At 51.0% G+C, this 15,979-nt stretch overlaps 1 protein-coding gene across 3 annotated transcripts in view; it reads right to left on the reverse strand.

Annotated features, from left to right (window-relative positions):
* Positions 1-15,979, reverse strand: part of PTK7 (protein tyrosine kinase 7 (inactive)) — a 49,350-nt gene that overhangs the window by 32,042 nt on the left and 1,329 nt on the right. Inside the window, exon 1 of one of the 3 annotated variants that reach the window (XM_080342660.1) lies at positions 15,201-15,608. The exons of 1 other annotated variant lie outside the window; for it this stretch is intronic. In XM_080342660.1, the coding sequence (XP_080198786.1) occupies positions 15,201-15,231 (31 nt within the window). In that variant the 5' untranslated portion in view covers positions 15,232-15,608. Of the gene's footprint in view, positions 1-5,057; positions 5,080-15,200; positions 15,609-15,979 lie in introns of those variants that run through there. One more of the 3 variants, XM_080342661.1, reaches the window with a different exon arrangement.

The following is a 15,979-nucleotide window of genomic DNA, read 5'->3' on the forward strand; positions in this document are numbered from 1 at the left end:
CTTGAGTGATTCCCTGGCTTCCTCAAAAACACTGACATACACTACTGTCAGTGCATGGCTGGCTGGAGATGCAACTAATCTGGAGGTCTAGCACTCTGGCTGGCAAAGCAAAGGTATTTCCCTTTTCTTCCATGAAAGGAAACACAGCAGCCAGCCACCAAGTAGAGCCAGGATGAGTCACATGCTCCCTGTGCAGCAGCATCAAAGGATGATGCTTCCCCACAGTTTAAGCAAGGGGCCAGGTCTTTACAAAGCAAAACCCCTCTGGTGATAAAGAAGAGCCCGGGTGTGTTGAACAGCCAGGTAGGTCCTGCCAGTGGGAAAGAGCTGTGACAGAGCTGCAGCTCTCCTTGCCCCAGGGCTGGAGGCAAGACCCTGCAGCAATGAGGCAGCATTGCTTCACCCACAAGGTCCATGTGGCTGAGAACTTTGCCTTGTGGTAGCTGGGGCCAGCACCTCCAGGTATCACACAAGCATTCACTGCTACATCCTCACACCCCTTAATTGAGGCTGACATTGCTCCTGTCATCACAAGCCCAGCCAAGAGAGATTCCTCCACAACAGTACTGTGTGTGCGCAGAGGGAGCCCCTGGCCAGGTCTTCATATTTTTCCTGTTCCAGTCGAAATGCCATTCCAGGAGGTGATGGGGAAAAAACTGAACAAGCTCCATAAAGCTGCCTGGTGCTTCCCGTCAGAAAATAGGAGCCTCAGCCAGCTCAGAGAATGGAAACTCAGGCTGTAGAGACAAAAGAGGGATGAGGGGGGTGGGGAGGAGGAGGCCAGAGCAAGGGAAGCCGTGCAAAGAGCAGAAGCATGCACATGAAGCCTCCAAGCAAAGCCAGCTGCTTCACCAACACACTGTCAGAGAAGACAAGGCTGCTGCTCAGAGCTGGCTTCTCTCCAGGCAGTGAGGATACTGGGTCAGCACCTGAGCGAAGCCTGCGCTGGGCATGATGCACTCATGCCAGAAAGTCCTTCTTGCTCCCCCCAGGCCTGTTTGCTGGAGAATGAAGCAGATTTGGTAGAGAAGCTGACCAAGTGAGCTGTTTCTCTGCATGCTGCCACCAAACCCATTGGAAGTAGAAAAACCTCCCCGGTACCACCCAAACCTGTGCTGGTTCTCAGATATGCTTGGTCAGGACATCTTTCAGATCTTGATTCCTGAAGGGGCCAGGTGAGAGGGTTACAAACCTCACCCAGCAGACTCCAAGCCTGACACAGTTCACCAGCGAGCTCCACCCACACCCTGAGAGCAAAAGAGCTGGGACAGTGTCTTGGGGGCATGACTGAAGGAAGAGGGGTTCCAGAAAAGAACTCACATCTACACCAGTACGAGTACCCTTGTTGTGTCCCACTCCATTTTGCTGGCAGCTATGTGTTTACACTATCTACAGGGACTTCAAGCCCACCCATAAGCAACCCTCCAGCTCCAAGAAGAACTCTGGAGAGCTGGGGACAAAGGGACAGCTGCACTCCTGAGTCTTGCATGCAAGGAAGCAGACAGGGAGCTTATTTATCTCCCAAGCTCTGCTGTGGGATAAATATTTTAAATCTCTCCAGGTCATGGCAGTATATTTGTAGTTAAGTTTTCCCCTTAGTTATCTGCCTGTAGAGACTCAGATAGGATTTGCCACGAAAATCCAGCTGGCTAAGCTCTCCCAGACAGCTTATAGCTCATGAGAGAAATGGTTCTTCCAGTGCCATAGTCTTGCGACAGCAACTGCTGCAGGGATTCAGCTATGCACCTCTGCATACAGCTGCCTCTCTGTAGCCCACCCACAAGTACCCAGTCGGCCACTCTGCCTTCCCAGGAGCACAGGGACGGCACGGAGGCTGGGGGATGTCACATAAAGCTCTACATCCTACAGCCATTCTCCCCACAGAGCAAGGCTGCACTGTGGGTCCAGTTCGAGGTGAGCAAGTCTCTGGAGCATCCTGTTCCATCACTTGATTTACTGCAGGTTTGACCTGTTTGTTCTCCTCTCATCAGAAGGGAAGAAACTCCCAGGAAAGGTGCTCCCAAGAACACACATCAGCTTGTCCTAGCAGCCACCACGGTGCTGCAAGCTAAGAACTGCCCCATGTATCCAGCAATGCCAGAGACAAGGGGACCTGCCAAAAGACATTGAGGAGACACCTGAAATCAGTCTCACGCTACTGGCTGCATTGGTGCCACTCTTATTTTTACAAGCTCTACACTGCTGGGTTTTAACTTCTGCCTGCACCTGAAGCTTGCAGAGGAGGGTCTGGCTGTCCATGGCTTCTCCCTGGGTTTATATAATTTGTGTGTCACCCCCATGAACATTTCAGGGACATTACTCCACACATCCATTTTCAGCCTATATGGCACTGCCTTCTTCCTCACTGCAAAGCATCATCCAAAAGTCCCCACATCTGTCCCCAACTACATCCTACAGGTCTGCAGATTTCATCCAGCTCCTCTGTTCATTGCTTGTAAAGCTGAAGACCAGCCCTGATTCACAACTACCATTAATGGTTGTGCATGGCCGCCACTGCTGTCCTACTACAGCCCAGGACCTGCCTCCTGGTGGAAACATCACTGGGGAGGCTGGGCCTGCAGCATCACCTCTGAAAGCAAAGACGGCACAGAACAAATCCTTGTTTATTTTCATTAGAGCCATTTATGAAACTATTAGTAAAAGCCATAAAAAAAGGAAAGTAGACAGAGAAGCTAATATTTCCTCTTCTCATGCAATATTAATTAAAAGGTAGCTTCTCTATGAGACATTGCTACATTACCTTTCAGCTAAAAATGGATAAAAGTCACTGAGTGGGAAGAATATACAAACAAGGCACTTTCTGGAATACTTTTAGAAATCGACAGCTAGGCAGAATGCTTGCCACAGACAGATCTAATGCAAAGCCCCAGTGACAAATTAAAGAAAAGTTCATGCATAACAGACTTGCAGAGACAGAAATTCATACTGCACAAATCTCCTTGAAAAACTTTTCTCCATAGTGGCAGGACAGCTAATTCCCAATGTATCTGTAGAACAAATAATTCTTATTGGACAGTCACTAATCCACCAGTTAAGAGCACAAGGACATCCTAAGCAACCAAATGCCAAGGAAGCACAAAAACAGTAGCAACAGACACCTAACAGCCAGGTCTTGGAGAATAAGAAGTTGTGCCCAGATATCTGCAGGTGCCTGGCTACCTGCTGTGGCCGCTCAGCAATCCAGGTAAAATGGACTGATTGCTCCATCAAACCCACAGCATGTCTTCATCTGCACAGGAGCCACACAGGAGAGCATCTCCAGATAGCGAGAGGCAGGGCCAAAGCTCAGCAGGGCCACAGCAACACAGTGTGATACTGAAGGATGCCCAGCACAACACTCTTGTTTACCAGGTGCTTATTTCCTTGCCAAAATGTTAATCACTCAGACTAACGGTTTCTGCTTCAGGACACATGGGTTTGAGATTCTTCCTTAGCTCAGTGGAAGAACTCTTATCAAAAACGTCTCTGATTTCCAAGAACCACCCAAACATCTCAGTAGCCCTGCCCCAGCTCTGCTCTCATTTCTCACCACTTCCATGTCTCAAGGAGACAACGGCAACCTCAAGATGGGATGAGGAAGCCACACCCACACCTGGCAAAACAGCAGTGCTCACAGCCAGGCACTGGAGATTAACTGAGGAACAGGGAAGTCCAAGAAGTACACAGGTGGCATGACACAGAGAGGGTCTGGATACAGGAGAAGAACCAGAGGCACAAATGGAGAAGGAAGGAACAGCTGCACCTGGGGAGAGCAACAAGGCAGCAAGACAGAGGTAGGACCTAGATGGAAGAGTCAGTGCTGCTGTGGCCGGTGAGGCCCCAGCAAGCAGCTCCTCCACATATGCATCTGAAGGCTGCAAGCACACACAACGGGCAGGGAAAGCCATCGGGAGCTCACTCGGCAGAGAAAAATCACACGTGTCACCTTCACAGCTCAGCTTTTGCTCAGAAGATAGTGGATAAACATCTGTTCAAACTTGTCTGGGGGAAAGGGTGATCTCAAGACAGTTAGCTGACATTCAACCAGCTCTCTGCTGCAGTTGGAAGCTCAGCCCAAGAACTGGCCTCTCCCACAGCACCTGTCAGGTGCTCTCTGATGGCTCCCAGTGTTCACAGTAGGCAGCATTGAGGAATAGGAACAATGCCAAGTAACTCACAGGAAATTCTGTTTTCTTTGGTCTAAGATGATTTGCACAACTCTTCAACAGCTGGAGGAGACTTTTGATGTCAGCCTCTTTCCAGGGCAGCTGCAGAGACAACTGAACATCCTCAGCAGCACAAACCCATCTACACTCCCATGGATGGTTTGGAAGAGTTGGACGCACTGCCTTGTATGTCACTGTACAAGAGTGCCTGGTTTTATCTTCTCTGGTCTTGTCTTTGCTGGAAAAGACAAAAACCATAATCTTTCTGCTCATTAAAGCTTCCCACTGACACAGGCACCGACGGTGACTTCAACAGAGCCAGCACCATGTCACACATGCAATGGGCCTCCCCAGCAGAGCCAGGACACACAGGAAAGCATGCTGTCTGGAGAGCAGTAAAGACACTTGCAAGCTCCAGCTTGTCCTGCCTTTAACCATTTGGAGAGTCACTGTATGTTTTTGAATCAAAGGCCTTCTTTGTACTACTACAGAGGCTGAGAAGCAATCATAATGAGGAGAGCATTTATAGCTGGTCTTAAGAAACACCATGCCTATCTTCTGCCAGGATCATGTTCGACAGCAAGGACAACCCTGCACAGAGCTGCCCAGAGGCACATAGGTCTCCCCTCTCCAGCCAGCATAGGGTTTGGTCTCCTCACGCTGTGTCTCTGGGGCAGAGCGCTCTGGCCTGGGATGATGGAGGAAAGAGCCAACTTGCTGGCGTGCCCGTATCAACAGCAGCAGGGCACTGTCCTGGCTGTTTTTCAGGGTGGCCTGAGCTGCACCCAGGCATTGAATCCTGATGCTGGGACAAACCTCATCTCAAACAGTATCACAGGAGAGGAAAAGCTATAAAGCCTGTCACCCCAGAGCTACCCTGAAAATAAATACCTGTCATTAGCACTGAAGTCAGAGAGCAAAGTGTTCACAGACACTCCAGTCCTCCAGGACAGAAGTCATCTAGAAGCTGAATGTATGTCACCCAGGAGCTGAAATACAAGTAGACTTCTAATAATCACTTAAACCCCAGCCCCCCTCCCACACAGCTCCCTGCGCGTGTCACCTTTTTCTCACAGCCTGCAGCATCTCACTTCGCAGAGCGAGAGGGTCCGCACACCCAAAAACTGATGTGTCATCCTACTTTCCAGGCAGCAGTCTGCTTATATCAGTTTACCTCGTTCATCATGTTGCACAAGATGAACAATGATCCAAAACACTCCAACCTCAGAGGTCCAGACCATCTGACAGTGGTGAAGAAAGATTTCAAGGCCTTGGGACGGATGGTAAAGAGTCTGGGGCTCAAGTGATTTTCTCTTCCCTCCTGCCAGTTTTGGGTGATGACATGGGATGGAACAGAAAAATTCAGTCTAAACAATTGGCTACAAGACTGGTGCTACAGGCAGGGCTTTGGGTTCTTTGATAACAGCTGGTTTTACAAGACACCAGTCCAAACAGTGATACGTGGGAAAGGTTCATCTTGCAGGGGCAAAAGGATGATGGGACAGGAATTAGCATGGCTCATTTGGAAAGCTTTAAATTAGACTCGAAGGGGGATGGGGTGGTAGCTGGGCTTGCATCAGTGGGGCAGCACTCTAGAGCTGATGAAGGCTGGGAGGCCTCCCAACCCCATAGGGTGAAATTGGTGTGCTCAGTTCGATCTCTGAAATGCCTGTACACCAATGCATGCAGCATGGGGAACAAGCAGGAGGAGTTAGAAACCTGTGTTTGGGCAGAAGACTATGACCTGGTGGCAATTACACAGACAAGGTGGGACAGCACACGACTGGAATGTGGTCATGGATGGCTATGTCCTTTTCAGGAAAGACAGGGCAGCAAGGTAAGGTGATGAAGTTGCTCTTTACGTGAGAGAGTAACTACAATGTACTGAGTGTTCTCCAGGCACGGATGAGGGGCGAGTTGAGAGTCTATGGGTGAAAATTAAGGGGCAAGCTGGTAGGGGTGATACTGTTGTGGGTGTCTATTGCAGGCCACCAGATCAGGGTGAGGAAGTTGATGAGGCCTTCTACAGGCAGCTGAGAGCAGCCTCACAGTCACAGGCCCTGCTTGTCGTGGAAGATTTTAACTTCCCTGATGTTTGTTGGAAGGACTACTCAGCCAGCCAGCCACAGTCTAGGAGGCTCCTCCAGTGCACTGATGATAACTTTCTGATGTAAAGGGTGGAGAAGCCAACTAGGAGAGGTGCGCTGCTGGATCTCATCCTCACTAACAAGGAGGGTCTGGTTGAAGCAATAAAGGTTGAGGGCTGCCTTGGCTACAGCAACCATGAGATGGTGGAGTTTAGGATCTCATGTGGCAGGAACAGAATACTTAGCAGAATCACAACCCTGGACTTCAGCAGGGCCAACTTTGGCCTTTTCAAACAATTGCTAGGGGAAATCCCATGGGAAAGGCTGCTTGAAGGTAAAGGAGCCCAAGATAGTTGGTTAGCATTCAGGGACTGCTTCTACCAAGCACAAGATCAGAGCATCCTGACACGTAGGAAGCCAAGGAAGGGAGCCAGGAGCCCTGCGTGCTTTAACAGGGAACTGCTGGGTAAGCTCAAGTGGAAGCAGAGAGTTTATAGATCATGGAAGGAGGGGCTGGCCCCTTGAGAAGAATATAAGGCTACTGTCAGAGGGTGTAGGGAGGCAACTAGGAAAGCTAAGGCCTCCTTAGAATGAAACCTGGAGAGAGGGGTCAAGGACAACAGAAAGAGCTTTTTCAAATACATGGTAGATAAAACTAACACCAGAGGCAATGTAGGCCCACTGATGAATGGAGTGGGTGCCCTGATGACAGAAGATACAGAGAAGGCAGAGTTACTGAATGCCTTCTTTGTCTATACTGCCGGGGGTTGTCCTGAGGAGCCCGGTACCCCTGAGGCCCCAGAGGAAGTCAGGTCAATGGAGGAGTTTGCCTGGGTTGATGAGGACTGGGTTAGGGCTCAATCAGGCAATCCGGACATCCATAAATCCATGGGTCTGGATGGGATGCACCTGCGGGTGCTGAAGGAGCTGGCTGAGGTCATTGCTAGACCACTCTCCATCATCTTTGCCAAGTCTTGGCAAACAGGAGAGGTGCCTGAGGATTGGAGGAAAGCAAATGTCACTCCAGTCTTCAAAAAGGGCAAGAAGGAGGACCTGGGTAACTACAGACCAGTCAGCTTCACCTCCATACCTGGGATTGTGACGGAACAACTTATCTTTGGTGTCATCTCAAGGCATTTCAAGGATAAGAGGGTCATTAGGGGCAGTCAACATGGCTTCACCAAGGGGAAGTCGTTCTTGATCAACCTCATTGACTTTTATGAGGACATAACAAGGTGGATGGATGATGGCAGGGCAGTGGATGTGGTCTATCTTGAATTCAGTAAAGCATTGGACACAGTCTCCCACGGCATCCTCACAGCTAAACTGAGGAAGCGTGGTCTGGATGATCGGGCAGTGAGGTGGACTGTGAACTGGCTGAAGGGAAGAAGACAGAGAGTCGTGGTCAATAGGGCGGAGTCTAGTTGGAGGCCAGTATCTAGTGGAGTGCCTCAAGGGTCAGTACTGGGGCCAGTATTATTCAACATATTCATCAACAATTTGGACGAGGAAATAGAGTGTACTATCAGCAAGTTTGATGATGACACCAAACTGGGAGGAGTGGCTGACACGCCAGAAGGCTGTGCTGCCATCCAGCGAGACCTGGACAGGCTGGAGAGCTGGGCAGGGAAAAATTTAATGAAATATAACAAGGGCAAGTGTAGAGTCTTGCATCTGGGCAAGAACAGCCCCAGGTTCGGGTATAAGTTGGAGAACAACCTGTTAGGGAGCAGCATCGGGGAAAGGGACCTGGGGCTCCTGGTGGACAGCAGGATGACCATGAGCCAGCACTGTGCCCTTGTGGCCAAGAAGGCCAATGGCATCCTGGGGTGTATTAGAAGGGTGGTGGTTAGTAGGTCCAGAGAGGTTCTTCTGCCCCTCTACTCTGCCCTGGCGAGACCACATCTGGAATATTGTGTCCAGCTCTGGACCCCTCAGTTCAAGAAGGACAGGGATCTGCTGGAGAGTCCAGCGCAGGGCAACAAAGACGATGGAGTGGAACATCTCCCCTATGAAGAAAGGCTGAGAGAGCTGGGTCTCTTTAGCTTGGAGGAGACTGAGGGGTGACCTTATTAATGTTTATAAATATATAAAGGGTGAATGTCATGAGGATGAAGCCAGGCTCTTCTCGGTGACAACCAATGATAGGACAAGGGGTAATGGGTTCAAACTGGAACACAAGAGGTTCCACTTAAATTTGAGAAGAAACTTCTTCTCCGTGAGGGTAACAGAGCCTGGAACAGGCTGCCCAGGGAGGTTGTGGAGTCTCCTTCTCTGGAGACATTTAAAACCCGCCTGGACACATTCCTGTGTAACCTCATCTGGGTGTTCCTGCTTCGGCAGGGGGATTGGACTAGATGATCTTTTGAGGTCCCTTCCAATCCCTAACACTCTGTGATTCTGTGAATTCAATTCACACACAATCAGAGGCCCTGTGCACACCCCAGTCCACAAATGTCAAACTTCCAGCCTGCTCCATTCAAATCAGAGCTTAATTTGACAAGGAAAAGACAGGCCATTGGTATCCCACCGGCAAGTTCCATCTCACATGAGGAATCATCAGCTAAAACCAGTCATGCCTCCTCTCCAGATACACAATTTGTGTGTACCCACTGTGCAAGGGGACAGGGATTTCTCAAGGACTCATCACTGCAACATTACATGCTGCCAAGTCTCAGTCTGAATTCTACTGTGGTTGGATCTGGCTAATTTTCATTTCTGCTCTCTGGGGCACGTGGACACCTCAGCATCCATCTGTTCACTATCAACAGGGATGTTGTAAGCAGTGACCTGGGCCTTCCCTGAACGTCACCTAATATTTTAAGTATTAAAATGTCTTTTCAAGAGAAGTCTTTGCAGAACAACTTCAGAGGGTCAAAATCAGAGAATAGAGCACAGATTTTTGAAAACTGACCAAATCAAAGCAGCAGCCCCAGGCAGTAACAGTCTGCAAAGAGTACCAACAAAAGCCAACCTTCCCAAAGTGCACTAAGACAAGCAGGCTCAGGAATGGCCCAAGCTGGGCTGGCACACCAAAACTCCCCATCTCAGGCACACAGACCAGGTTTTCAGACCACTCTCTTGCCTCTCTCTTTGCTGATGAGACAGCAAGTATTGGTTACCTCTCAGAGGAGAGGAAAACAGTCTGTTCTCTGCACAGAGATTGCTTCCCTGAAAAAGGTAAGGCTTAAATTAAAACTAGAAGTACTGTACAGCTCAGCCTTTAAACTCAGGAAAAACATTTTTCTATTAAATTTTTTAAAAAGTTGGCACGAGTGAGGAACTGAGCTGGAGCAGCAGTCAATGAAAAGCACATGCGCTGCAGATCTGGCTGCCAACACAAATTGATGCTTTGAAACAAAGACCACTTGTGTTTGGCTTGAAGATCTTCCACAGCTACTCAGCAGAGGCTGCACAGATTAAAAAGAGACACAGGTAAACACAGGAGAACACTGCTTGCTGCCAAGTGTTTTCCCAGAACAAAGGAATGATCCCAAGTGGAGTCCCTGCCTTGATGGAGTGTCATGAGTTCATCCTCACTGTGCTGCAACATGCCAAAGCAGGTAGAGGCAAGAGGTAACATTTGACAAACCTTTGGATGGGATTCTATTCAACCTGAATTCAAGCAGCACCAAGACCCACAAGACACACAGCCTAGACCCAGAGACCTGCAGCTGCTTAACACACTGAATGTACCTACAACCTCAAGAGCCCACAGGAGATTCACTACAACCAGCCTGCACCCGTCTCCCATGGAGGAGAGCATCCAGAAGAAACCCCAGACAACTGTTCTTCCAGTGCTCCACCCGTTGAGACTGCAGACACTTGTGAGCATTCTGCAAAGCTTGTGGTGCAACCTACAGCTGTATAAAGACATGCCTTGCAAGCCTCTTTTCCTTCCCACTGCCTGCACAGTGGTACATTCAGAAAGCACAGGAAGATTGAAATAGGAGATGGTCTTCCTCATGATGATCCTTCAGTCTGGCCCTTTTTTGTCTAGGGAAATCACCTATCTGGCCTAAACCAAACAGCAATAGCAACAGTTCCCATTCCAATGCAAGGTGGATTTGTTGACATCATGTGACTTGAGAAGTGGTGGGACACTGCTCCCTCACATAGCACCCAACAGCAATGCAGGAAAGCAGCCCCTGGACCAGATCTCCCAGCAACAAGTGAGGAAGAGGAGGGACAAATGGAAAGCTGACAACTCACCAACACAACCAGTACAGCAGACCCTGACAGGATTGGGTAGGATGAAGGAGGTGGAAGGGCAGGACCCTGCCCAGGCCACATCCTCCGGAATCAAAAAGCCATGTGCTTGCTTTCTGATGCTGTGGTTCAATAACTTCGGCATTAGGAAGTGAGCAAACAGCTTCTAAAAGACCCCAGGGTCTCCCACCTTACTCATGCTCCCTCTGAACAACCTCTCTAAATGGCAAGAGATGCACAATGCATCTGGACTGCTGAAAGCTCACAAGGGCATCAGGAACAAAACTTGAACCATATGCAGAGCCTCCTAATCATGACAAAGCCCAGGAACAGCCTCTGCTCTAGCAGGCAGCCACATGAAAAGCCTGAAAAACTGCAAAATCTCTTTCTGCTCCCTGTCAGGTGTCTCTCAGAGAACAAATCCTTCCATGCCCAGCAGTGGGATTGCTTCTTCCAGGCAAGCCAGCACAGATGGTATGCTACATTCACAGGACAGCCCTTTAATCCCACTGCGCAATATAACTTCTGCTTTTCTAACAGACCAAAGCCATTTCCAAGCAGCTCTTGGATGTTGTCTCTCAACATCCTCCAGGCAAGGAGCAGGACATGGAAACAGGACAGCCAGCACAGCACCTCTGCCATGCCTACATGCACACTGATGCTCAAGAACCAACACGTTACCAATTGTCAAATCATCATTTCTTCATCTGCCTTCCCCCTCTTCCCCAAGACACTGCTGCTTTCTTATAAATGTAAAAGACAGTACACTTGTCCTTCTCCCACATCAGGCATGACCACTCTTCTCCAGGAGGTATCACCATGCCAAAGGTGTTCACCTGGGGGAACCTGGAGGCTCAGGAGACTGCCACTCGTGTTAGGAGAACTTGACCTGTTTCCTTGTGATCTGGACGAACAATTGCATGTCCTCCAATCTCAGGGGAATTTCCTTGCAAACACTGCAGCAGCAACTGCCTTCACAAAGAGCACGTTTGTACCCAAGTCTGTCTGCTGCTAAATAAGCATTTGTTTCAAGTTCCCAAATATCGAAAGCAGTGGAAACACCCACTGCTAATGTGAAATATTTTGCATTCCAGGCCTGAGAGCTACATTTGAAAATGTTCAGAGAGGAAAGAGTGTTTATTCACTGGAGAGAGGTGTAGGTCCAGCTATTTACTTAAGTCCACGTGTGCTTGCTGGAAGACAGCTTTGATCTCTACAGCTCATATAGCAGACGAATTGCTGTGAAGGAAAGAAAAATATTGGTGTAAAGTTTCCCTAGTAAATACCTGTAACCTGGCCTCACAGCCTTCAGATCTTTTTTTTAAGTGTCTTATCACTTACAGCCAGACTGGCTCTTGCATTCTTGCCCGTTGCCCCAAAGCTAGGCTCTTCTCTTCGCACTCCTTTAATCCCTTCTTCCCTTCATTCCCCTTGGGTTCTACAGCCTTTAGAGAAAGCACGGCCTGCCCTCCCAGGACACATACGCCTATCTGCTTGGATGCAACATGGACCAGCCTTTGCTCAAAAAAATCCATCTGAGTAACACACAGACGTGCAGTGCCAAACATCCACCTCTCCTGAGTAATCCAACCCAGTCGATTCTGTGATTCTGTGATTCTGTAAGAGTGCTTCAGCAAACTAAGGACGCAAAGGAATGGCAGGAAGATGTGCCAGGGGAGGTTTAGGTTAGATATTAGAAAAAGGTTCTTCAGCCAGAGGGTGGTGGAACACTGGAACAGGCTCCCCAGGTGTCACGGCCCCAAGCCTGGCAGTGTTCAAGAAGAGACTGGACAACATCCTCAGACACATGGTGTGAATTTTGGGGTTGTCCTGTGCAGGGACAGGAGTTGGACTTGATGATCCTTGTGGGTCCCTCCCAACTCAGAATCTTCTATGATTCTATGACTGGGAGCAAATACACTCCCATCAGCAAGAACATTGATCACCCAGCGCACAACTAAACACAGGTGCCCATCTGCCTTTAGAAGACAGTCTCATTCCAGGTCAACTAAGAGATTAGAGGACATCTTTAAAGGATGCAGAACATGATAACCTCAGGCCAGTGCCAGTCCTCAGCGGTCCAGGACCCACTGTGGAGACAAAAAAATACCTACAGCCATGACTATGGTGTCATCCTGCCTGTGAAGCTTCTGAGATGTTGAGGTTACAGCCTGTGCAGAGCACTGCCTGAGCACTGCTAAGTCCCAAGGGGGATCACATGCTTCATAAGAAAAGAATGGTATTTGTTTGTCACCGCTTTTCCCCAAAACAGCCCAGAAATGTGCTGAGCAGCTTTTCAGCTGTTGAAGGGATGCTCACTCAGATCAACTATCATAGAACTTGGTCTGGATGCAAAGGACTCAGAGCCACTGGAAAACAGATGGCAGTTCAAAGAGTGAAAGTCAACCAAGTTGTACTATTGGACATTTATTTTGGACTCTTTAAACCCAAGATACACTCTCAGATCCTATTTGATCGTTCGTTTTTTTCAGAGATTTTCTTCTTTCAGAACAGGCTTCCTAGCAAGCAAAAGAAAAGCAATGCCAAACAGAAACATACAGCTCTACACAGGACATGGAGGCACTTCCAGAACAAAACAGATCTTTGGGGGTTTTTTAGCTTTAAAGAAAAGTTGACTCAGCAAATACTTCTGCTAGCGTTTCAACCACATGTTCCAGCAGAAGCGAGCGCACATCTGGCATGCTGCAGTGTCACTGCCAGAAAGATCACAGCTTCACTGAGCAACGGAAATGGAGGAACAAGGACTGGCAGCACAGGCACCGAGCACTCCTGGAACACATACGTGGCAAAGGAAGATCACAGAAAGGACCCATGTGAGCCCTGGATACCCCACATGTCACAGGGCTTTCCCTGGCCCTCTCTCGAAACAGCATCCGCAGACAAAAGGAAACACTGCGCCTCAACCCACAAAACAGCACTAGCGTGCAAAACCTAGACAGCAAACCGTACATTTTGCACACATTGCTGGTGTCTGGTATTTTTTACAGTGTCTGTGAGCCAGACAGCAGCACACATGGTCCTGCTGAGCAGGAGAAATGAGAAGGAGAGTACGTGCTTGGAGCAGCACATAAACTCCAGCAACTGGAGAGGGGAGCGTGCTGGTAGGAAAGAGGGCAGAGAGCACTTGTGGGGTGCCATCTGCACACCCCAGATGCTGGTGGCAGCATCCTGTCAGGTAGGTGAACAGCGCAGCAGAGCCCCACAGCTCCAGATCACAGCCCAAGGAAAGTGTGCACTCTCCCTGCAGAAACAGCCTTCCCAGAAGGCTGCCAAGGCAATCGGCACTTACAGTGGCAATCAGCTAAATAAGTGTGGCTTTTTCACGCTTATCAGCTGTAAATTGGACATTACTTGCAGCCTGGCAGCAGGGCTCAATCATAGCTCCAGACATGCAAAGACCAGCACTGCTATAAATACCTTTCCTTCAGAGGCAGTATCCTCCCCTCCAACCCCAGGTGCTGGGCTAAGATTGCTCTCCATTTTGCAGCAGAAATTGCAAAGCAAACTGAACAACTGTGCATGGTGACAAAGAAGGGACCACAAGTGGATACTAGCAACATGCAGGACCCTGTCTATAGTGTTCCCAGCTGAAGAGGGCAAGAAACAAAGCAGTGTGGCGTGGGGCAGAGTTGGAACCTTCAAAGCCAAGCTAGAAACCAGTTCACAACCCCTGTCTGTGGCTCTTGCACCACAGCCAAAACTCCATGATCTTCAGGTGAGAAAGCTCCAGGAGGCCAGTGGGGAGAACCATCATGGAGCAGATGGAGGGAAGATGACTTTGGGTCTTGCTGCTGGAGTTGAACACTATGAAAAGCAGCAGCCAGAAAAATCAACCAGCTGCCTTCAAGCCACTGTGCCACTGATGAGGATGAAAGGGCTGGGAAAAGGCAGGGTGGCTGGCTCACACCCTGCACAGCATGGCGGGTGGCACGAATGCGATATCCACATGTGCTCAGCAAGAACAAAACCCCTTTAGTGGCTGGAAAGCCAGTTTCCACAGATGGGAGCCCGCTGTGTGACCACTGTTTTTCATCCGAGTTTTGATCCGTTCAAATTAAATGGGAAAACCACCCCCTGCTGCACACAAGTAGACCCTCTGGGGTCAGCCCTCACCCCAGGACCCGGAGAGGCTACGAGACGGGGCTGAGCTCGGCGAGTGGCGGCTCCTAGAGCCACCTCCCCAAAGCGCCGCTGCTCCGGGAGCGCATGTTCGCCATCTCCCAGACGGCAAATGTCTGGCACATTTGCATCCCAGTTCATTTAAGCGCGACGCTCCCCCGCACGGGCTGGCGGGCAGGGCGAGCCGGCGCACGCCGGGAAAGGAGAGCCGGGCAAGGCGCTCCGGCAGCTCCTGCAGCCGGAGCTGGGGAGCCTGGGGCTAGGGGCGGAGGCGCGGCTGCCCTCCGGGGTCGAAGCGACGCGGCCCCGCGCAGCCCCTGCTCCGCGCCGCAGCCACACGGGCCCGTCCCAGGCCATCGGGACCCATCACCGCCAGGCTCACGGGAGCCCGGAGCACCGGGGGCTCGGCCCGGGAGGCCACCGAGGCAGGCTCCACACCCTGCTGAGGGCGGCAGCCGCGAAACCCCTCGGCCCTCGCCCCACCGACGGCCCCGGGCGCTGCCCCGCCGGGCACGAAGCCCCACCGCCGCGGGTGGGCACCAGGACCCGCATCCCCAGGGCAGGAGAAGCTGCGGCGCCTGGCCCGGCCCGCACTCACCCAGTATCAGGAGCGCCCGCACCGCCGCCATCCTCCGCGCCGCTCCCGGCTGCGCCGGTCAGTGCGCGCGCCAGCCTGTGGCCATGCCACCACCCCGCCTGCCGCTACTGTCGGGAGGGGCTTCCGGGGGCGGGGCGGCCACCGGAAACCGGGCGGGGCACGGGTAGCGGGAAAGCTGGGCCCTGTGGGCAATGTTACGCTCGGTGTGCCCCTCCCGCCAGCACCCTCCAGTGCAGAGCGGGCCCGACGGGCCGCTGAGAAGCCGCACCGGCGGAGCAGACAAGAGGTGCGCCCTGCTCCTGTCTGTAGCAAGCTCCAGCGTGGGGCGGCCCGAGGAGCTCCCCTCCTGCCAAGGGGCTCCTCCGAGGCAGGCTGTTTGTTGATGGTAGAACCACCCTACCTGTACCGTTGTTGAGACCCTGTAAAAGCACGGGGACACCTGAGAGCCAGGAGCTCTGCACCCTGCTGCAGGCAGGAGACACAGCTCCAGCTGCAGAACACATTGGCTGCTCCTTGCTGCTTCTCTGCATCAGCTGGTCAGGGCACAGCTGTGCAAGCTGGCCTGGCCACCTGCACAGTGCAGGCTGGAGGCCTCCCTGCCTGACCAAATGTGTCCTAGGGAGCCCGCTGCAGCCCCGTGCCACTGGCTCTGCCGGTTGCAGCTCTGAACACCAGCTTACCAGCTGGTTTGTTGAGCCTCCAGAATGCTGGCTGCTTTTGGTACTACCCAGAAGACTTGCCATCAGACACCCCACAGTATCCCCAAGAGTGCTGCTAGA

The sequence above is a fragment of the Nesoenas mayeri genome (genome assembly GCF_963082525.1).
Source record: "Nesoenas mayeri genome assembly, chromosome: 3".
NCBI classification, from domain to species: domain Eukaryota; kingdom Metazoa; phylum Chordata; class Aves; order Columbiformes; family Columbidae; genus Nesoenas; species Nesoenas mayeri.